The sequence below is a fragment of the Lepidochelys olivacea genome (assembly GCF_965140295.1).
Source record: "Lepidochelys olivacea isolate rLepOli2 genome assembly, chromosome: 2".
In the NCBI taxonomy this organism is placed as follows: Eukaryota; Metazoa; Chordata; order Testudines; family Cheloniidae; genus Lepidochelys; species Lepidochelys olivacea.
Genome location: NC_140412.1, coordinates 270,043,715 through 270,066,685, shown reverse-complemented (window position 1 = coordinate 270,066,685; position 22,971 = coordinate 270,043,715). Strand labels below are relative to the sequence as shown.

General features: G+C 46.1%; 1 protein-coding gene across 1 annotated transcript in view; it reads right to left on the bottom strand.

Annotated features, from left to right (window-relative positions):
* Positions 1-753: 753 nt before the first annotated feature.
* LOC311515923 (GTPase IMAP family member 8-like) overlaps positions 754-22,971 on the bottom strand; it is a 38,648-nt gene continuing 16,430 nt past the window's right edge. Inside the window, exons 2-4 of the mRNA XM_084619436.1 lie at positions 21,967-22,913; positions 4,966-5,005; positions 754-1,957 (exon numbers count right to left, since the gene is read on the bottom strand). Coding sequence (XP_084475562.1) covers positions 1,188-1,957; positions 4,966-5,005; positions 21,967-22,913 — 1,757 coding nt within the window. The 3' untranslated portion in view covers positions 754-1,187. The remainder of the gene's footprint in view (positions 1,958-4,965; positions 5,006-21,966; positions 22,914-22,971) is intronic.

Below are 22,971 nucleotides of genomic sequence, written 5' to 3'. Positions count from 1 at the left end.
CGGCTCAGGGGCAGATTTAAAAGTGAACACAGGGCTGGGCACTGGGGCAGCTCAGCACCGGCGCACCCGCCCTGGGGGCTGCACTGCGGGGGCAGGGGAGAGCAGGAAGGGAGGCTCACCTGCAGCCTCAGGGGAGCAGGCGGGCGGTGCGGGTGGCAGGAGTGCAGCGAACGCGGCAGAGGACTCAGGAGGACACCGGGAGGCCGCGCAGCCTCCCGGCTTTCCAATAAGGGCCGGCGAGAGAGAAGCGGCGCTTTGAAGGGGAAACCACCGCTTCTCTCCAGCAGCCCCTGCTCCTCCTGAGTCCTCCGCCCATGTTCGGGGGCTGCATTCCGAAAGGGGCGATAGAGGGGGGTTGGATGGGAGTGGGGTTCTGGGGGGGGCGGTTAGGGGATGGGGAGCAGGGGAGGTTGGATAGGGGGTGAGGTCCAGGCGGGGGTGGTTAGAGACGGGGGTTCCGGGAGGGGGTGGTCAAGGGACAGGAAGCAGGGGGAGTTGGATGGGTTGGGGGTTCTGAGGGGAGCAGTCGGGGTGGATGGGGTGGGGATCAGGCTGTTTGGGGAGGCAGTCTTCCCTATCCGGCCCTCCATATAGTTTTGTAACCTTGATGTGGCCCTCGGGCCAAAAAGTTTGCCCACCCCTGCCCTAATACTTGATTGGAGCCCTTACATGCTAATGAAATACAAATAAATATACATAAACCAGTGCATTAGCATTAATATGATTGTATTTTGATGTTTCCAAACTATAGCTACATACAACAAATAACTGTTTTCGGGGGTAGAGGGCATGTGAGTGTGTAGCAGAGGCAAAAGGGGGAGGATGGGCATATGGGAACAAATTAGGGATGAAAACAAGGGAAAGTGGTAGGGAAGAAGGATAGAGGCAATGGTGGGGTGCAGCGATATTGCAGGGCAGGTGGCATTATTGGCAGTGGGGTGGGTTGTTTATGCATAGTGATTGAAGTAGGTTTCAGAGTCCAAAATGGGAAATCCAAAAGGTTCGTTATCACATGGCAGGTTGGGAAGGTTCTGGTCCCTGGCTCCCTGCTATTGGCTGATGATGGCTACAGTTGCTTCCAGGGGGTAAGTCTTTTACACCTTGTCCTGGAGGCTGCCCCAATGGTACAGGCCCCTTCCTCCATAGATCAGTGGAAGGTGGGAGCTGCTGGGCCTCGGTCATTACTCTTACAGCCAGGGTCTCCTCAACATGTTGTGTAATCTAGTAGTCATAGCCTCTTTCTTGGGTGTCTTTTGTTTTGCCATCTGCTCTCTCAGTTTTTCTTCAACCTTCCTGTGCTTTTCTTCAGTTCCTCCATCCACCATACGCTCCACCTCAGAATACAGCTCATTGGTGTAGCATCTGCCTCCATTCTCCTCCACCATTTTCTCAGTTATTTCCATCAGCTCATTAACCTGCTCGTCCCTCTCTGCTCCAGTTGCCTTGTTGTTGAAAGCGCAGTATCGGTTCTTACACTCTTGAATCAGCTCCTTAAGATTTTTGTTATCTGAGTTTGTCACATAGTCCCTCAGTGAGTCACCCCCTAAATCTTCTTTCCGGGTGAACAGGACGATCATGTTCCTCTTAGCTTCGACTCCAAAAATCTCCCATACTCGCTTCACTGCTTCCTTGTCTTCTTCAGTGTAACGGCCCAGCTGAGTCACCAGCACCAGAGCATGAGGGCCTGGGGCAGAGAGCAGGATACAATGACTGATCTCTCGATAGGTTTCTGTGTCACTGGCCTCTGGAGAAAATACATCAGGCATATCGATAACCACAACCTCCTTCCCGTTCCAGCTCATGCTCCCTGTACTGCAAGCCTCGGTTACTGGCTTTGTCCCCAGTTTGGACACAAACACTTTGTTGCCAAGGATGGTGTTTCCCGTTGCACTTTTCCCAGCTCCTTCCTTACCAACAAGGATGAATTTTAATTTGATGTGGCTGCTTTCTTGTGCACCTGTTGGGAAGAATTTTGACAGATTTACTATGTTATTGCATGTATAATAAAGTAAAGATGGTGGGTTTAAGATTTCTCTTAATTAAAAAAAATATATCTATATAAACTCATTAAAACTACAGGCTGCCTGAGTTTCAAGATTTGGGTCTGGATTTGAAACCTCCCTGTGTTTGGATTCAGATCAGAATTCAGGTCCAGGTCACTGGAGCATCTCAGTGCTTTGATACAAATGGATTTTAAGTCACATGTGAAAGGTGCTGCTCTCACCACTATGGTGTCAGAGCTGAGCAGCCAGTTGGCATTTGACCTCCTGAGGTCCCTTCCAACCCTGATATTCTATGATTCTATGATCATCACAGAACTGTGACACAAAAAATATGACAGCCTCTTCGGAATACGAGAGCAGAAACAATGGAGGATGTGGTGTGTTAGCATTGAGCTGCATGGACTGAGATTTCTGAGGACTTACAAAAGGAATCAAAGGTTTCAGAGTAGCAGCCGTGTTAGTCTGTATTCGCAAAAAGAAAAGGAGTACTTGTGGCACCTTAATAAATTTGTTAGTTTCTAAGGTGCCACAAGTACTCCTTTTCTAAAAGGAATCAAAGGGGATTTAGTGTATCATTATTTCCATTAATAGTTGTGTGGGGTCACAGGTGTACATGGCCAGAAGAGATAATCTATGGTAATCTAGTGTGAACTCCTGTATAATGCAAGGAAGAGAATTTCAGCCAGTTACCTTTGTATTGAGCCCAGTAACTTCTGTTTACCTAAAGCATGTTCCAGAAAGGCAACCAGTCTCGATCTGAAGATATCAAGAAAGGAGGAATTCCCCACTTCCATTGGGAGCTTGTTCCAATGGTTAATTACACTCACTGTCAAAGTTGTGCCTAATTTCTGAACTGAATTTATCTGGCTTTAATTTTCAACAATTGGTTCGTGTTCTGCTAGATTAAAGTGCCCTTTGGTACACAGTAATTTCTCCAAATGAATGTATTTATACACTGTAAGCAAGTCACTTCTTGATACTAATTTTGATAAACTAAACAGATTGAGTCTTTAAATCTCTCACTATAAGGCATTTTCTCCAGCCCTCAAATCCCTTTTGTAGCTCTTTTGCTGCACCCTCACATCCCTTTTCTAATATGAAAGATTACAAGTTGAGTTGATAAAAGAAACTGTATGATGTTTATCCTTAAGCTTCTCTAAGGCATTGGACTTGGTATTGCATGACATTCTCATGAAAATACTCAAATTATACAACATCACAGGACAGGTTAAATGGATTACAATCTGGTTAACTGACAGATCTCAAAAAGGAGTTTTCAATGGTGAATCGTCATCAGATGGGAGTGTTTCTGAAGGGTTTTGTGAGGACTGGATGTAGGCCCATGTCAAAGTTCCTTCCCCACTCTGAACTCTAGGGTACAGATGTGGGGACCTGCATGAAAACCTCCTAAACTTACTTTCACCAGCTTAGGTTAAAACTTCCCCAAGGTACAAATTAATTTTATCCTTTGCCCCTGGATCCACTGCCACCACCAAACTTTAACTGGGTTTACTGGGAAATGTACTTTGGACACGTCTTTCCCCCCCAAATCCTCCCAACCCTTGCACCCCACTTCCTGGGGAAGGTTTGGTAAAAATCCTCACCAATTTGCATAGGTGACCACAGACCCAAACCCTTGGATCTGAGAACAATGAAAAAGCATTCAGTTTTCTTACAAGAAGACTTTTAATAGAAGTAAAGGAATCACCTCTGTAAAATCAGGATGGTAGATACCTTACAGGGTAATTAGATTCAAAACATAGAGAATCCCTCTAGGCAAAACCTTAAGTTACAAAAAAGACACACAGACAGGAATAGTCATTCTATTCAGCACAGCTATTTTCTCAGCCATTTAAAGAAATCATAATCTAACACATACCTAGCTAGATTACTTACTAAAAGTTCTAAAGGTTTCAGAGTAACAGCCGTGTTAGTCTGTATTCGCAAAAAGAAAAGGAGTACTTGTGGCACCTTAGAGACTAACCAATTTATTTGAGCATAAGCTTTCGTGAGCTACAATAAGACTCCATTCCTGTTCTATCCCTGGCAAAAGCAGCATGCAGACAGACACAGACCCTTTGTTTCTCTCCCTCCTCCCAGCTTTTGAAAGTATCTTGTCTCCTCATTGGTCATTTTGGTCAGGTGCCAGCGAGGTTACCTTTAGCTTCTTAACCCTTTACAGGTGAGAGGATTTTTCCTCTGGCCAGGAGGGATTTTAAAGGGGTTTACCCTTCCCTTTATATTTATGACAGTCCAACATTATTTGATACTTGTATTCAATATCTTGCAGTAAATATAAAAGCACTGAGATAAAATGTGTGGATGACACAAAGATTGGTGCAGTCATAAAGAATGATGAGTACTGCAGAGCGATCTGTTGCATTAAGAAAGCTGGGCCTATTCAAACAAAATGCATTATAATACAGCCAAGTGCAACAAGGACTCTAGCAACAAGCACTCTTGGAACAATCTAGGGAAGCAGTGACTCTGAAAAAGATTATGGGGTCACAGTGGGCAACTAACTGAACACGAACTCCCAGTCTGACGCTGTGGCAAAAAGGGCTAATGTGATCCTTGGATGTATAAACAGGCATAAGGAGGTGATTTTATCTGGGTTTACGGCATTTCTCAGACTGATACGGAAATAGTGCGTCCAGTTCTGGTGTCACCTTTTTCAAAAAAAACAAGTTGAAAAATGGAATCAAGATTCGATGTCTTTCTGGAAGAGATGCTTTAGTCAAACACAAGTTATTGATCTCATTACTGGAATAACTGGATGGAATTCTTTTGTCTGTGCTATACAGGAGCACAGACTAGATGATCTAATGGGTCCTTCTGGGCTTAAAATCTGGGTCTATGAGGTCCTATTCCCACATCTAAAACTATACCTGTATGTAACTCATTGAAGCATCGGTGCCTAAGTCAGTAGCGAGTGCAGAACAGATTTCTGAGTGTCACTTACCTTCAGCAGTTTCTTCATTTTCTCTCCCTTTCCTTTCTGGCTGAAAGATTTGTAAAAATAAGCAGTTATTTGCAAACATGTTATCAGAGCAAACAAAATCATGAATAAGGCTGCAAAAATTCTCCTGCAAAAATCTCTCTAAGATTCTTTTTAATGTATTTGTTCAGCAGTGATCAGCCTCTCACTCAAATTGTAATTTTCTGCAATAATTCGATGCATCTTTTCTTGAATCATGGTCTTACTATTCCTTAGAAATGGCTACCCATGAAAAGGTCTTCTGACATATCTAACAGATCCCAAAACTTGAGACTGGATCAGGATCAGCAGAAACTGCAAAAAAAAAAAAAAAAAAAAAAAAGCCTTTGGCACCATAGAGTATGAGCTGGTTAACAGTGAAAGCAAAAGAGGTTGTATGTTTGGGGGAATTGATTTAAGTAGAAAAAACTCTGCTTCAGAAGGGTGAGAGACAGCCAGCTTTTAATGCATTCTATTTAGGAGGGGGATTACCAGAGCACTTGCCTTCCTGTGCACTCCTGAGGCAGGGGTCCTGTGGGAAAACAGTCTGTGTTCATGAAGTTAGATCATGAAGTCATAATGCATATGCAGAAGAGTGCCAAGTCAAGGTTGCGCAGGAAACTTTAATTCTGGAATGCAATGTTAACCTTTGAACTAGCGAACAGGAGCGGCTAATGGGAGATTTGCGAGGGACTTCTCCAGGTGAAGGAGGAGCGATTACGTGACCCTTGGGGTAAATTTGTTGTCTGTAGTGTGTGTGTTTGTGGTCTGCTTGACTGAAATATACCGTGTGCTCTGTTTGTCTGTTTGGGGGACCGTGTGCTGACCATGTGTGTGCTGAGCCTAGCCGCCTACTAAGGAAGGCTCAGAGCTGAGAGCTTCCTAACAAGGTTGTGAACCCTAAGCCTTTTAGCACCCATCAACCCTTCACCAAGGGGGCAGGGCTACTCAGGGAGACCAGGGCTTTAAAAAGCCCCCTCCTAAGCGACCAGAGGAGCTAGCAAACGGGAGTGCTAAGAGGGGAGTTTTGCGAGGGAGTCCTCCAGGGGGACTGTGAGCAGGGGCTAGAATTCAACATTCTTTAAACTTAAAAGCCAAAAACACCCCCCTGATATAAACAAAACAACAATAAAGGAACCAGCTGCAGGAGTAAAAAGACAATGCAGGCAGAAGTGCAGCAATAGAGTAGGGGCTATCGAGTTTATTGCACTCAATGCACCTTGACTTTAGAAAAGCTTCTGAGATGGTCTCCCTCAGTATTCTTGACAGCAAGTTAAAGAAGTGTGGGCTGGATGAATGGACTATAAGGTGGATAGAAAGCTGGCTAGATTGTCGGGCCCAACGGGTAGCGATCAATGGCTCCATGTCTAGTTGGCAGCCGGTATCCAGTGGAGTGCCCCAAGGGTTGGTCCTCGGGCTGGTTTTGTTCAATATCTTCATTAATGATCTGGAAGATGGCATGGATTGCACCCCCAGCAAGTTTGCAGATGACACTAAACTGGGAGGAGAGGTAGATATGCTGGAGGATAGAGATAGAATACAGAGGGACCTAGACAAATTGGAGGATTGGGCCAAAAGAAGTCTGATGAGGTTCAACAAGGACAAATGCAGAGTCCTGCACTTAGGAAGGAAGAATCCCATGCACCGCTACAGACTAGGGACCGAATGGCTAGGCAGCAGTTCTGCGGAAAAGGACCTAGGGGTTACAGTGGAGGAGAAGCTGGATATGAGTCAACAGTGTGCCATTGTTGCCAAGAAGGCCAGTGGCATTTTGGGATGTATAAGTAGGGGCATTGCCAGGAGATCGAGGGACGTGATTGTTCCCCTCTGTTCAACATTGGTGAGGCATTATCTGGAGTACTGTGTCCAGTTTTGGGCCCCACACTACAAGAAGGACGTGAAAAAACTGGAAAACATCCAGCGGAGGGCAACAAAAATGATTAGGGGTCTGGAACACATGACTTATGAGGAGAGACTGAGGGAACTGGGATTGTTTAGTCTGTAGAAGAGAAGAATGAGGGGGGATTTGATAGCTGCTTTCAACTTCCTGAAGGGGGGGTTCCAAAGAGGATGGAGCTTGGCTGTTCTCGGTGGTGGCAGATGACAAAACGAGGAGTAATGGTCTCAAGTTGCAGTGGGGGAGGTTTAGGTTGGATATTAGGAAAAACTTTTTCACTAGGAGGGTGGTGAAGCACTGGAATGTGTTACCTAGGGAGGTGGTGGAATCTCCTTCCTTTGAAGTTTTTAAGGTCAGGCTTGACAAAGCCCTGGCTGGGATTTTAGTTAGGGATTGGTTCTGCTTTGAGCAGGGGGTTGGACTAGAAGACCTCCTGAGGTCCCTTCCAACCCTGATATTCTATGATTCTATGTCTGATTACCTGCCGTATGGGCAGGTGGCATATGTGTGCATTCAGTGCAAGGAGCTCCTGGCCCTAAAGACCATGTATGGGCTTTGGAGGCCAGAGTGCCTGAACTAGAGGAGCTAAGGGAGACAGAGGGGTACATAGATGAGACTTTCCGGGACACAGTAGAACGGTCACACCCCCACTCTGACAGCTGTTGAGGAAGATGAAAGTCCCAGGGAAGGAGAGCATCTAACTGGAGCAGAGGGAAACAATCCCATACTTGGGACCCTCCTTCCAGATGATGATGTGGTATCCTCTCGCATTGAGGATACCTGTCCAGGGGAGGGAACTCCAGCTATTAGGAAGAGACAGGTGTTAGTAATTGGCAATTTGATCATTAGAAACATAGATAGCTGGGTTTGTGATGATCGGGAGAACCGCATGGTGACTTGCCTGCCTGGTGTGAAGGTTGCGGATCTCTCAAGACATCTAGATAGGTTTATGTGTAGTGCTGGGGAGGAGCCGGTGGTCGTGGTACATGTGGTTACTATAGGAGAGAGGTCCGAGAGGCCAAATTTAGACGGCTAGGTAAGTGATTGAAGTCCAGGACCTCCATGGTAGTATTCTTGGAGATGCTCCCAGTTCCACACGCAGAGCTCATTAGAAAGGATGAACTGCAGGGTCTCAATGCGTGGATGAGACGATGGTATAGGAGGAGGGGTTTACATTTTTTAGGAACTGGGGAAACTTTTGGGATGGGGGAGCCTATACAGGAGGGATGGGCTCCACCTAAACCAAAATGGAACCAGATTGCTGGCACTTAACATTAAAAAGGTCGAAGAGCAGTTTTTAAACTAAGGGGTGGTGGAAAGCCAACAGGTGCAGAGGAGTATGTGGTTCGGACAGAGACATCCCTTAGGGGAGGATCTATTAATAGAGAATCTCTATGTCCTAGTGAGGACGAGAGGATGGAAAATGATAAAATACAGGCAGGGTCTGATCAGAAAGAGACCACAAAAAAAAAAAAAGAGTCCCATTCAATTACATCATGTAATGGCAGACAGCTAAAAGGAGAGATGTTTTTAAAGTGTTTATATATGAATGCTAGAAGTCTAAATAATAAAATGGGTGAACTAGAGTGCCTCATATTAAATGAGGATATTGATCTAATAGGCATCACAGAAACTTGGTGGAATGAGGATAATCTATGGGATACAGTAATACCAGGGTACAAAATATATCGGAAGGACAGAACAGGTCGTGCTGGTGGGGGAGTGGCATTATAGTGAAAGAAAGCGTAGAATCAAATGAAGTAAAAATCATAAATGAATCAAAAGGTACCATAGAATCTCTATGGATAGAAATTCCATGCTCTAATAATAAGAATATAGCAGTAGGAATATATTACCGACCACCTGACAAGGATGGTGATAGTGACTGTGAAATGCTCAGGGCAACTAGAGAGGCTATTAAAATAAAAAACTCAATAATAATAATGAGGGATTTCAATTATCTCCATATTGACTGGGTACATGTCACCTTGGGATGGGATGCAGAGATAAAGTTTCCTGACACCTTAAATGACTGCTTCTAGGAACCCACCAGAGGAGAGACAATTCTTGATTTAGTCCTAAGTGGAACACAGGATCTGGTCCAAGAGGTGAATATAGCTGGACCACTTGGTAATAGTGGCCATAAAATAATTACATTTAACATCCCTGTGGCAGGAAAAACACCACAGCAGCCCAACACTACAGCATTTAATTTCAGAAAGGGGAACTACACAAAAATTAGGAGGTTAATTAAACAGAAATTAAAGGGTACAGTGACTAGAGTGAAATCTCTGCAAGCTGCGTGGAAACTTTTTAAAGACAATGTAATAGAAGCTCAACTTAAATGTATATCCCAAATTAAAAAAACATAGTAAGAGAACCAAAAAAGAGCCACTGAGGCTAAACAACAAAGTAAAAGAAGCAGTGAGAGGCAAAAAGGCATCCTTTAAAAAGTGGAAGTTAAATTCTAGTGAGGAAAATAGAAAGGAGCATAAACACTGGCAAATGAAGTGTAAAAATACAATTAGGAAAGCCAAAAAAAAATTTGAGGAACAGTTAGCCAAAGACTAAGTAATAGCAGGTTTTTTTTTTTAAGTACATTAGAAGCAGGAAGCCTGCTAAACAATGAGTGTGGCCACTGGACGATCTAGGTGCTAAGGGAGCACTCAAGGACGATAAGGCCATTGCAGAGAAACTAAATGAATTCTTTGCATCTATCTTCAAGGCTGATGATGTGAGGGAGATTCCCAAAACTGAGCCATTCTTTTTAGGTGACAAATCTAAGGGGCTATCCAAGATTGAGGTATCCTTAAAGGATGTTTTGGAACAAATTGATAAATTAAACAGCAGTCAGTCACCAGGACCAGATGGTATTCACCCAAGAGGTCTGAAGGAACTCAAATGTGAAATTGCAGAACTACTAACTGTAGTCTGTAACCTATCATTTAATCAGCTTCTGTACCAGATGATTGGTAGATAGCTAACGTGATGACAATTTTTAAAAAGGGCTCCAGAGGTGATCCTCGCAATTACAGGCCTGTAAGCCTGACTTCAGTACCAGGTAAAGTGGTTGAACCTATAATAAAGAACAATATTGTCATAAGAACATAAGAATGGTCCTACTGGGTCAGACCAAGGATCTTTTTAGCCCAGTATCCTGTCTTCCGACAGTGGCCAATGCCAGGTGCCTCAGAGGGAATGAACAGAACAGGTAATCATCAAGTGATCCATCCCCCGTCACCCATTCCCAGCTTCTGGCAAACAGAGGCTAGGAACACCATTCCTGCCCATCCTGGCTAATAGCCATTGATGGTCCTATTCTCCATGAATTTATCTAGTTCTTTATTGAACCCATTTATGTCAGACATATAGATAAACATAATTTGTTGAGGAGGGGTCAACATGGTTTTTGCAAAGGGAAATCATGCCTCACCAATCTACTAGAATTCTTTGAGGGGGGTCAACAAGCATGTGGACAAGGGGGATCCAGTGGATACAGTGTACTTAGACTTTCAGAAAACCTTTGACAAGGTCCCTCACCAAAGGGTCTTACACAAAGTAAGCTGCCACGGGATAAGAGGGAAAGTGCTCTCATGGATTGGTAACTGGTTAAAAGATAGGAAACAAAGGGTAAGTATAAATGGTCAGTTTTCAGAATGGAGAGAGGTAAATAGTGGTGTCCCCCAGGGGTCTTTTCTGGGACGAGTCCTATTCAACATATTCATAAATAATCTGGAAAAAGGGGTAAACAGTGAGGTGGCAAAATTTGCAGATGATACAAAAGTACTCAAGATAGTTAAGACCCAGGCAGACTGCGAAGAGCTACAAAAGGATTTCTCAAAACTGGTGACTGGGCAACAAAATGGCAGATGAAATTTAATGTTGATAAATGCAAAGTAATGCACATTGGACAGCATAATCCCAACTATAGATATGAAATGATAGCTGTTACCACCCAAGAAAGAGATCTTGGAGTCATTGTGGATAATTCTCTGAAAACATCCACTCAATGTGCAGTGGCAGTCAAAAAAGCAAACAGAATGCTGGGAATAATTATGAAAGGGATAGATAATAGGGCAGAAAATATCATGTTGCCTCTATATAAATCCATGGTATGCTCACAACTTGAATATTGTGTGCAGATGTGGTTGCCCCATCTCAAAAAAGATTTATTGGAATTGGAAAAGATTCAGAAAAGGGCAACAAAAATGATTAGGGGTATGGAACAGCTTCCGTATCAGGAGAGGTTAATAAGACTGGGACTTTTCAGCTTGGAAAAGCGACGGCTAAAGGGAGATATGACTGAGGCTATAAAATCATGACTGGTGTAGAGAAAATATATGAGGAAGTGTTGTTTACTACTTCTCATAACACAAGAGCTAGGGGTCAGCAAATGAAATTAATAAGCAGCAGGTTTAAAAGGAAGTATTTCTTCATACAAGGCACAGTTAACCTATGGAACTACTTGCCAGAGGATGTTGTGAAGGCCAAGACCATAACAGCGTTCAAAAAAGGAACTAGATAAATTCTTGGAGGATAGGTCCATCAATGGCTATTAGCCAGGATGGGCAAGAATGGTGTCCCTAGCCTCTGTTTGCCAGAAGCTGGGAATAAATGACGGGGGATGGATCACTTGATGATTACCTGTTCTGTTCATTCCCTCTGGGGCACCTGGCACTTGCCTCTGTCAGTAGACAGGATACTGGGCTAGATGGACCCTTGGTCTGACCCAGTAGGGTCATTCTTATGTTCTTATGTTTGAATGTAGTAGGGGTTGGGTGTGTGTAATTTCTTAGGATTTAAAAAAGCAAACTGAAAAAACAGAAATTCTTTTAGTTAATTTCTTTGTTTTGTGAGTGTCTGTAGGAGTCAAGGGCTTCCCTTGCAACCTGGATAAGGCCCCCTAGCCAGGGGGAGCAGCCTGTTAGCTCGGCACAGGAACTCTGGAATCTGGGGTGCCAGATACTGGGGCACCTGGGGATGTCAATGACTGCCATGGAACATGGGAAATGCAGAGTCAAGGAACAAGGCAGCCCCTGTCTCTGACAAAGTTCTCCTGTGTCATGAGAAGAAAGACTGGGGGAATCTTCACAGAACTATGGGGGACTGTGAGAGACCCCTCCACAGCTCTGCCTCTCTCCAGCAGTCATCAGCGCTTTGAATCTACAACTCTCCTGTATCCGCAGAAAGAGCATCCTCTTCCCTATCTGTTCCCCTTTCAACAGGCAGTATATCGTGCTGGTTAGCAGTGTGATCTCCCTGTGATATAAGCACTTGCCACGCTTCATACCCTGCAGCCGCAAGATCATGCCATAATCATCAAAAATGCTTCCAGGCCCTGGCCCTAACACATGTTGCTTGTTCAGGATAGAACACTTGGAGTCTTGCATGAATTTGTTTGTTGAGACTCGCATATTTCCTACTCACATCAGTCGGCTTTGGGGACAGTGATGGCAGGGGGATGAACCTGCTTTCAACTACCTGAGAGGTGGTTCCAGAGAGGATGGTTCTAGACTATTCTCAGTGGTAGAAGAGGACAGGACAAGGAGTAATGGTCTCAAGTTGCAGTGGGGGAGATTTAGGTTGGATATTAGGAAAAACTTTTTCACTAGGAGGGTGGTGAAACACTGGAATGCGTTACCTGGGGAGGTGGTAGAATCTCCTTCCTTAGAAGTTTTTAAGGTCAGGCTTGACAAAGCCCTGGCTGGGATGATTTAATTGAGAATTGGTCCTGCTTTGAGCAGGGGGTTGGACTAGATGACCTCCTGAGGTCCCTTCCAACCCTGATATTCTATAATTCTATGAATGGGCAAGTGTTCCCAAGGCTGAATCATGGGGTGTGGGGAGCAGGGTAACTGAGCTGAAGGGAGGCCCCATGCCGTAGTAGTGAGCTCTCCAGCAGGCAGGCTAGTGTTATAGCAGCACTACCAAAGGAATGAAACTCATAGGTCAGCTGAAGAGCCAGTTGAACAGGGTTCTTCCAGTACCTTCATGAGGTGTATTCCAAATATCATATAAAGCTTGACTTCACTGCGATAAAGAAGGATGTATCTTGACATTCCTCCTGTATGAAAGCGATACACTTCTTCAGAGTCCCATGCAGTCTCTCCTTTATCCCATTTGCTTGGGGAAGGTACACAGCAGATTTATGAAGTATTGGACCCATACCCATCAGAAAGGAGTCAAACTCTCGATACAAAAGGTGCCCCGTTATCTTAATCAAGGCTTTCTGGTAGGCCAAACATTGAAAATAAAGTGGTTAGGCAAAAAGTGAGCTCCTTTGAAGTGCCTTGTGAAATTAGGAATCCAGAGGAGTAACTTGAGTATAGTCAACATTCTGTAGCCATGCAGTACAGTTGAGGGGCCAGTAATACAATTGAGGGGCCAGTAATATCCACTGCAATTCTCGCCATGGTCTATCTATGGCTACTCATTTCAAAGAGGCCAGACGAACAGTAATTCCATGCATTGTGCAGGCTGAACATACCTTCACATGATGTTCAATGTCTGAGTGCAGCCCTGGCCAGTAAGCATAACTACACAGGAGTTCCTTCATCTTCGTAACTCCCAAATGTCCTTCACAAACCACATCCATGATTGCTGGTTACAATGCTGCTGGGATGATAACCTGGTCTTCTCTGCATAAGCTATGTCAAGTAGCATGTCTTCACTGTGAATTTGAAATGAATTTTTTTAACGATTGGGTCCACCTAAGCTTTTCGTTTTGCACGTATCACCTAAGTTCAGCATCTTGGAGTGGCGTCAGAAGTTGGCCCTAAATCAACTGGCATGTCTCTCAGGGTATGTCTACACTACGGAATAAGGTCGAATTTATAGAAGTCGTTTTTTTAGAAATCGGTTTTATATATTCGAGTGTGTGTGTCCCCACAGAGAATGCTCTAAGTGCATTAAGTGCATTAACTCGGCGGAGTGTTTCCACAGTACCGAGGCTAGAGTCGACTTCCGGAGCATTGCACTGTGGATAGCTATCCCACAGTTCCCGCAGTCTCCGCTGCCCATTGGAATTCTGGGTTGAGATCCCAATGCCTGATGGGGCTAAAACATTGTCGCGGGTGGTTCTGGGTACATATCGTCAGGCCCCCGTTCCCTCCCTCCCTCCGTGAAAGCAAGGGCAGACAATCATTTCGCGCCTTTTTTCCTGAGTTACCTGTGCAGACGCCATACCACGGCAAGCATGGAGCCTGCTCAGGTAACTGTCACCCTATGTCTCCTGGGTGCTGGCAGACGCGGTACGGCTTTGCTACACAGTAGCAGCAACCCATTGCCTTGTGGCAGCAGACGGTACAGTATGACTAGTAGCCGTCATTGTCATGTCTGAGGTGCTCCTGGCCACGTCGACTGGGAGCGCCTGGGCAGACATGGGCGCAGGGACTAAATTTGGAGTGACTTGACCAGGTCATTCTCTTTAGTCCTGCAGTCAGTCCTATTGAACCGTCTTATGGTGAGCAGGCAGGCGATACGGATTGCTAGCAGTCGTACTGTACCATCTTCTGCCGGGCCGGCAAGAGATGAGGATTGCTAGCAGTCGTATTGTACCATCTTCTGCCGGGCCGGCAAGAGATGAGGATTGCTAGCAGTCGTATTGTACCATCTTCTGCCGGGCCGGCAAGAGATGAGGATTGCTAGCAGTCGTACTGTACCATCTTCTGCCAGGCAGGCAAGAGATGAGGATGGCTAGCAGTCGTACTATACCATCTTCTGCCGAGCAGCCATGAGATGTGGATGGCATGCAGTCCTTCTGCACCATCTGCTGCCAGCCAAAGATGTAAAAGATAGATGGAGTGGATCAAAACAAGAAATAGACCAGATTTGTTTTGTACTCATTTGCCTCCTCCCCTGTCTAGGGGACTCATTCCTCTGGGTCACACTGCAGTCACTCACAGAGAAGGTGCAGCGAGGTAAATCTAGCCATGTATCAATCAGAGGCCAGGCTAACCTGCTTGTTCCAATAAGAACAATAACTTAGGTGCACCATTTCTTATTGGAACCCTCCGTGAAGTCCTGCCTGAAATACTCCTTGATGTAAAGACACCCCCTTTGTTGATTTTAGCTCCCTGAAGCCAACCCTGTAAGCCGTGTCGTCAGTCGCCCCTCCCTCTGTCAGAGCAATGGCAGACAATCGTTCCGCGCCTTTTTTCTGTGCGGACGCCATACCAAGGCAAGCATGGAGGCCGCTCAGCTCACTTTGGCAATTAGGAGCACATTAAACACCACACGCATTATCCAGCAGTATATGCAGCACCAGAACCTGGCAAAGCGATACTGGGCGAGGAGGCGACGTCAGTGCGGTCACGTGAGTGATCAGGACATGGACACAGATTTCTCTGAAAGCATGGGCCCTGCCAATGCATGCATCATGGTGCTAATGGGGCAGGTTCATGCTGTGGAACGCCGATTCTGGGCTTGGGAAACAAGCACAGACTGGTGGGACCGCACAGTGTTGCAGGTCTGGGACGATTCCCAGTGGCTGCGACACTTTTGCATGTGTAAGGGCACTTTCATGGAACTTTGTGACTTGCTTTCCCCTGCCCTGAGGCGCATGAATACCAAGATGAGAGCAGCCCTCACAGTTGAGAAGCGAGTGGCGATAGCCCTGTGGAAGCTTGCAACGCCAGACAGCTACCGGTCAGTTGGGAATCAATTTGGAGTGGGCAAATCTAATGTTGGGGCTGCTGGGATGCAAGTAGCCCACGCAATCAAAGATCTGCTGATATCAAGGGTAGTGACCCTGGGAAATGTGCAGGTCATAGTGGATGGCTTTGCTGCAATGGGATTCCCTAACTGTGGTGGGGCCATAGACGGAACCCATATCCCTATCTTGGCACCGGAGCACCAAGCCGGCGAGTACATAAACCACAAGGGGTACTTTTCAATAGTGCTGCAAGCTCTGGTGGATCACAAGGGATGTTCCACCAACATCAACGTGGGATGGCCAGGAAAGGTACATGACGCTCGCATCTTCAGGAACTCTGGTCTGTTTCAAAAGCTGCAGGAAGGGACTTTATTCCCAGACCAGAAAATAACTGTTGGGGATGTTGAAATGCCTATAGTTATCCTTGGGGACCCAGCCTACCCCTTAATGCCATGGCTCATGAAGCCGTACACAGGCAGCCTGGACAGTGGTCAGGAGCTGTTCAACTACAGGCTGAGCAAGTGCAGAATGGTGGTAGAATGTGCATTTGGACGTTTAAAGGCGCGCTGGCGCAGTTTACTGACTCGCTTAGACCTCAGCGAAACCAATATTCCCACTGTTATTACTGCTTGCTGTGTGCTCCACAATATCTGTGAGAGTAAGGGGGAGATGTTTATGGCGGGGTGGGAGGTTGAGGCAAATCGCCTGGCTGCTGGTTACGCGCAGCCAGACACCAGGGCGGTTAGAAGAGCACAGGAGGGCGCGGTACGCATCAGAGAAGCTTTGAAAACCAGTTTCATGACTGGCCAGGCTACGGTGTGAAAGTTCTGTTTGTTTCTCCTTGATGAAACCCCCCGCCCCTTGGTTCACTCTACTTCCCTGTAAGCTAACCACCCGCCCCTCCTCCCTTCAATCACCGCTTGCAGAGGCAATAAAGTCATTGTTGCTTCACATTCATGCATTCTTTATTCATTCATCACACAAATAGGGGGATGACTACCAAGGTAGCCCAGGAGGGGTGGTGGAGGAGGGAAGGAAAATGCCACACAGCACTTTAAGCACAGCACTTTAAAAGTTTACAACTTTAAAATTTATTGAATGACAGCCTTCTTTTTTTTGGGCAATCCTCTGTGGTGGAGTGGCTGGTTGGCCGGAGGCCCCCCCACCGCATTCTTGGGAGTCTGGGTGTGGAAGCTATGGAACTTGGGGAGGAGGGCGGTTGGTTACAGAGGGGCTGAAGTGGCAGTCTGTGCTCCAGCTGCTTTTGCTGCAGCTCAACCATACACTGGAGCATACTGGTTTGGTCCTGCAGCAGCCTCAGCATTGAATCCTGCCTCCTCTCATCACGCTGCCGCCACATTTGAGCTTCAGCCCTGTCTTCAGCCCGCCACTTACTCTCTTCAGCCCGCCACCTCTCCTCCCGGTCATTTTGTGCTTTCCTGCACTCTGACATTATTTGCCTCCACGCATTCGTCTGTGCTCTGTCAGTGTGGGAGGACAGCATGAGCTTGGAGAACGTTTCATCGCGAGTGCGTTTTTTTTTCTTTCTAAGCTTCACTAGCCTCTGGGAAGGAGAAGATCCTGTGATCATTGAAACACATGCAGCTGGTGGAGAAAAAAAAAGGGACAGTGGTATTTAAAAAGACACATTTTATAAAACAGTGGCTACACTCTTTCAGGGTAAACCTTGCTGTTAACATTACATACATAGCACATGTGCTTTCGTTACAAGGTCGCATTTTGCCTCCCCCCACCGCGTGGCTACCCCCTCAACCCTCCCCCCTCCCCATGGCTAACAGCGGGGAACATTTCTGTTTAGCCACAGGCAAACAGCCCAGCAGGAATGGGCTCCTGTGAGTGTCCCCTGAAGAAAAGCACTCTATTTCAATCAGGTGACCATGAATTATATCTCACTCTCCTGAGGATAACACAGAGAGATAAAGAACGGATGTTGTTTGAACGCCAGCAAACATACACTGCAATGCTTTGTTCTACAATGATTCCCGAGTACGTGTTACTGGCCTGGAGTGGTAAAGTGTCCTACCATGAAGGATGCAATAAGGCTGCCCTCCCCAGAAACCTTTTGCAAAGGCTTTGGGAGTACATCCAGGAGAACCGCGAATGCCAGGGCAAAGTAATCCTTTCACATGCTTGCTTTTAAACCATGTATAGTATTTTAAAAGGTACACTCACCAGAGGTCCCTTCTCCGCCTGGCGGGTCCAGGAGGCAGCCTTGGGTGGGTTCGGGGGGTACTGGCTCCAGGTCCAGGGTGAGAAACAGTTCCTGGCTATCGGGAAAACCGGTTTCTCCGCTTGCTTGCTGTGAGCTATCTACAACCTCATCATCATCATCATCTTCTTCATCCCCAAAACCTGCTTCCATATTGCCTCCATCTCCATTGAAGGAGTCAAACAACATGGCTGGGGTAGTGGTGGCTGAACCCCCTAAAATGGCATGCAGCTCATCATAGAAGCGGCATGTTTGGGGCTCTGACCCGGAGCGGCTGTTCGCCTCTCTGGTTTTCTGGTAGGCTTGCCTCAGCTCTTTCAGTTTCACGCGGCACTGCTTTGGGTCCCTGTTATGGCCTCTGTCCTTCATGCCCTGGGAGATTTTGACAAAGGTTTTGGCATTTCGAAAACTGGAACGGAGTTCTGATAGCACGGATTCCTCTCCTCAAACAGCGATCAGATCCCGTACCTCCAGTTCAGTCCATGCTGGAGCTCTTTTGCGATTCTGGGACTCCATCATGGTCACCTCTGCTGATGAGCTCTGCATGGTCACCTGCAGCTTGCCACGCTGGCCAAACAGGAAATGAGATTCAAAAGTTCGCGGTTCTTTTCCTGTCTACCTGGCCAGTGCATCTGAGTTGAGAGTGCTGTCCAGAGTGGTCACAATGGAGCACTCTGGGATAGCTCCCGGAGGCCAATACCATCGAATTGTGTCCACAGTACCCCAAATTTGAGCGGGCAAGGCCGATTTAAGCGCTAATCCACTTGTCAGGGGTGGAGTAAGGAAATCGATTTTAAGAGCCCTTTAAGTCGAAATAAAGGGCTTCATCGTGTGGACGGGTGCAGGTTTACATCGATTTAATGCTGCTAAATTCGACCTAAAGTCCTAGTGTAGACCAGGGCTCAGTAAAAAGCATATGATGGAGGCAGAAACAGCATAGTACAAGTGAGCCAATGCAGCAGAATTTCTCAAAAAAGCACGGGCAAGTAAATTACATCTCCCTTTGATAGGTACCAAATCAAAGTTATACTGCTGCAACTGAATAATCCACCGCTGCAGCCTCCCACTCTACAGGTCACTGGCCTGGTGACGGAGGACTAGGCCAATGGTCAGTTTCTAAGGTGAAGTGTCTTCCCTCTAAGTAGACCTTGAAGTATAAAGTAGCAAAAACCATTGCCAAGAACTCTAGGTCAGCCTGGGAATACTTAGGTTCCATTGGGGTGACAATATGAGATGCAAATATAACTGGACATCCCTTGTGAAGCAGAACTGTGTCCAGACCCCAATTGCATGCATCAGTGTGAATCACTACAGGCTTCCATGGATCAAAATGAACATGGGATTGGATCCAACAGAGGGCTTAATGCAGGGTTCAGGATCCTGTTTCCTTCTTTAGTCCAAACTGACTGGCCCTGGCCCTGGGTTAAATCCCACAGTGGCTTAGCATGGGGCAGAGCATGGCCACCTATGTATTGATCCAAGGAACGAACATAAACTGCTACAACCAGTGGGTAAAGACAGCAAAGCAGCAGATTGTAACCATTCAGACATTGGTTTCATACCAATGGCTGACAGAGAATTCCCTAAAAACTCTACAGCATCTTTTGCAAATCTCCTTTTGGTTGCATTCCATTTTATGCTGATGTTGGGTTAGCACTTGGTCCAGAATAGCGTTATGCTGAAGAAGGATCTTATCAAAGAAGAGAATGTCATACAAATAGCAACATGCACCTTGGATATTATCAAGGAGCTGAGAGAGCACTCTTTGAAACATCTCAGGAACTGAGACTAAGCCAAAAGGGAGTAGTTGATAGCAGTAAAACCCCCAAATGGCATGCTGGAAGTCAACAACAGCGGTGAACTTTCAGCCACAGGTATCTGCCAATAACTGGATTGGTAGTCCAACAAAGAGAAAATCTGGGATCTACTTACCTGGTACATCACCTCTTCAAAGGTTGGCAAATGAAACTGGTCACATTTTATATATTTATTATGTGCCCTAAAATCTATGGAGTCAAATGGCACCATTCTTGTTGTCTACCATCACTGTGGGTGAGCTCCAATCTGTTCACCTTTCCACCTTCCGAAAGATACAGTTATCTTTCATGCACTGCAATTCTTCTTGCATCTTGTCCACAAGTGCAGGAGGTAAATGACATGCAGCAGGTGCAAAGGGGGTGGCTTTCATATCCAGCTGTGGAGGATACACATATCCCATGGACAGAGCACCATCACCGTTAAATAAAAATGAACAATACAGATAGTAGGACAATAATGGAACAGAATTCACAGCACCACCTTTAACAATGTAAAACTTTGTTGTCAAGGCTATGCCGTTATCGAGCATAGTGGGTGCAGTTGTATGCTCTGTCTGCAAGGCATACCAACCGCAAGCTTTTATAATCACTGCAGCTGAGCAAATGTCCAGATTGTGAATTGACTCCGATGGAAGAACGTTAACTTCAGCACCTGTATCCACTGTAGACGTCAGTAGTTTACCATTACTTCCTACCATATGAGATACCATCTCCAGCACCCTGTTGCATGAGAAGATCATACTATAGGAACCATTGGGGTCCTGGTAAAGGTGGTGTCATGTGGCTCCACATAGACTTCAGGCTGCCGCACGTCGCGAACCAGTGCACTGTGGCACACTCACGTGACGTGCCCTCCCTACCCCCAAGCCCAGCACACAGCAATTCTAGCTGGGCAGGCAGGGAAATTGGACAAGTGGCCAGTACTAACACAGCGGAAACAGTGAGGAGCTGGCAACGTTTGCTGCTGCGGCCACGGAGTGGGAGTAGACAGTGTCGTATTACCCTAGTCAACACAACTAGGAGGAGCAGCTGATGGTTTAAGCATAGACACAAAATTAGCAGCAGTTTGAGACACAGAACCCCTTTCAGCCCAAGCCCTCTCAAATGCGCCACTCTTAGCAAACACAGAATCAAAAGTTAGCAATTCTAGCACCTTCAGCCAGTAACCGTTCACCCAGGCACTCATTGGCTACACCAGTCACAAAAATATCCCTGAGCATGATCATCATCATGCGCCCAAATTCACAGTCCTGGGCCAACCAATGCAAACAACATGCAAACTCATGTATAGTTTCACTGGGCTGCTGGTGAGCTTCAAAAACAAGTTTTCCTTTTTAACAGACCAGAAGAGCCAGTGCTAAATCCTCACCGAGGCTCTGCACGGGGGCATGAATGGAGGACGTGGAGTCCGGGAGTCCATCAAGAAAATCAGTGCCACCACAGCCTAAGCAGTTCTGCAGCAAGGGTAACCAAGCACCAGCAGAGGGTTGCATGACTGGCACATAGTTCCAAAGTTCTGAATAAAATATTGCCAGTCAACAGCCAAAGGACATGCAGGCAGCATGGGTTGCAGACCAGAAGCACCTATTGCAGGATACGCATGTAGTTATCAGTCAAAACACGCAACAGCCATGAACCAGGGAGGTCAGCAAGAGTCTGAATAGAACGTAACAGTCTGAAGAGCAGGTTTGTAGCCCCAGGGCCTGCCTGGCTGTGCACACCGAACGCTACGCACCCACACCACCTTTCCACAGCACGAACAGCAACACTGAGTTCAGGGAGCAGAAACCAGGAAACCAACAGGAACAGGAAGCAGGAAGGTCCCACAAACCCCAGTCATCGCAAGCCCCAAGCTCCACCGCCAGCGGTGCAAGTAACTTTTATTTGTCCCCGGTATGGGGAGGGACTAAGGGGGGCACATGACCTCCCCACGTGACCCTCCATGTGACTCTGCCCCACCCCCAGCCTGGGGTCCCCATGCTCTTCCCCTCCCCTCCCCACCCCACGTTACCGGGGGCAGGACTTGGGGTGGTACAGCTGCCGGAGGAGAAGAAGGTAGGCCAGGAACTTACCGTTATACTAATAATTAAAACATAATCCAATTATTTATAATTAATTTATAATTTATAATTAATAAATACCTCGCTCTCATATAGCCTTTTTCATTAGTCGGTTTCAAATCACTTTCTTAAGGTGATCAGTGTCATAATTACAGTCCTGGGATTTCAATCTGCTGAAGGGCTGAGTGCCTTTGGCAAGGTGCCAGACCCCTCAGTACTCAGCCCCTCACTAGTCCAGATTCCCCTAAATACCGCAGAACTTTGTTTAGGTCCCACTTGCACAGGAGTAAGTATACTTAAATATGCAAACACAGAGGTAATCTCATTACCGTCATTGCTTCCTTCTTCCCTTGTTTTCCCTTTTCCTTGTAGTACTTCTGTATTTCTTTCAGCAGGTTTTCTTCCTGTTCTGCCTCTCTGGCTCTTTGAGCTTCTGACAGCGTTTCTAAAGCTTGATATACAGTCTCGCCTAGTCTTAGATGTATTTCCTTTATTTCCTCTGGCCTTGACTTTAAGCCTTCCTTTATATTTTTATATTTCTCCTTGAAGTGATCTATTATATCTTTTACCTTTTCTTCCTCTAGTTCTCTGTATATTTTCTCAAATTCCCTCTCCTGTTGTTCAGTCTTCTCTTTGGCATATTTGTACATCTCATTGCTGTAAGATCGGCCTCCATTCCCCTGCACCATTTCCTCAATCACTTTCCTCAGTTCATTAATCTGCTCATCCCTTTCTGTGCCAGTTGCTTTATTGTTCAAAGCGCAGCATCGGTTCCCACAAACATTAATCAACTTCCGAAGATCTTGGTTATCCAAGTCTCTTATATAATCATTCAGTAAGTCACCTTCTAAGTCTTCTTTCCGGGTGAATAAGACAACCATGTACCTCATTGCTTCAGCCCCAAAAATCTCTCGTATTCGACTGACTGCTGCCGTATCATCTTCAGTGTAACAGCCCAGCTGTGTAACCAGCACCAGAGCATGGGGGCCTGGGCAGGAGAGCATGATACAGCGAGCGATCTCACAGGCAGATGCTTCATCAGGGGCCTTTGTATCAAAAATATCAGGAGTATCGATAACCACAACCTCCCTCCCATCCCATGTTACCCTCTCTTTAGCACAAGTCTCAGTTACTGACTTTTTTACCATGAGCTTGGACTCAAACTTTCTCTCGCCAAGGATGGTGTTTCCTGTCGCACTTTTCCCAGCTCCACTTTTACCAACGAGGACAATTCTCAGTTCACGTCCTCCAGGGTCTTGACCATCAGTATGTGAATCTGTGGGAAAAAAATGAGATTCAGAACATCATTGCACAGGTAATAAGGTAACAATGGA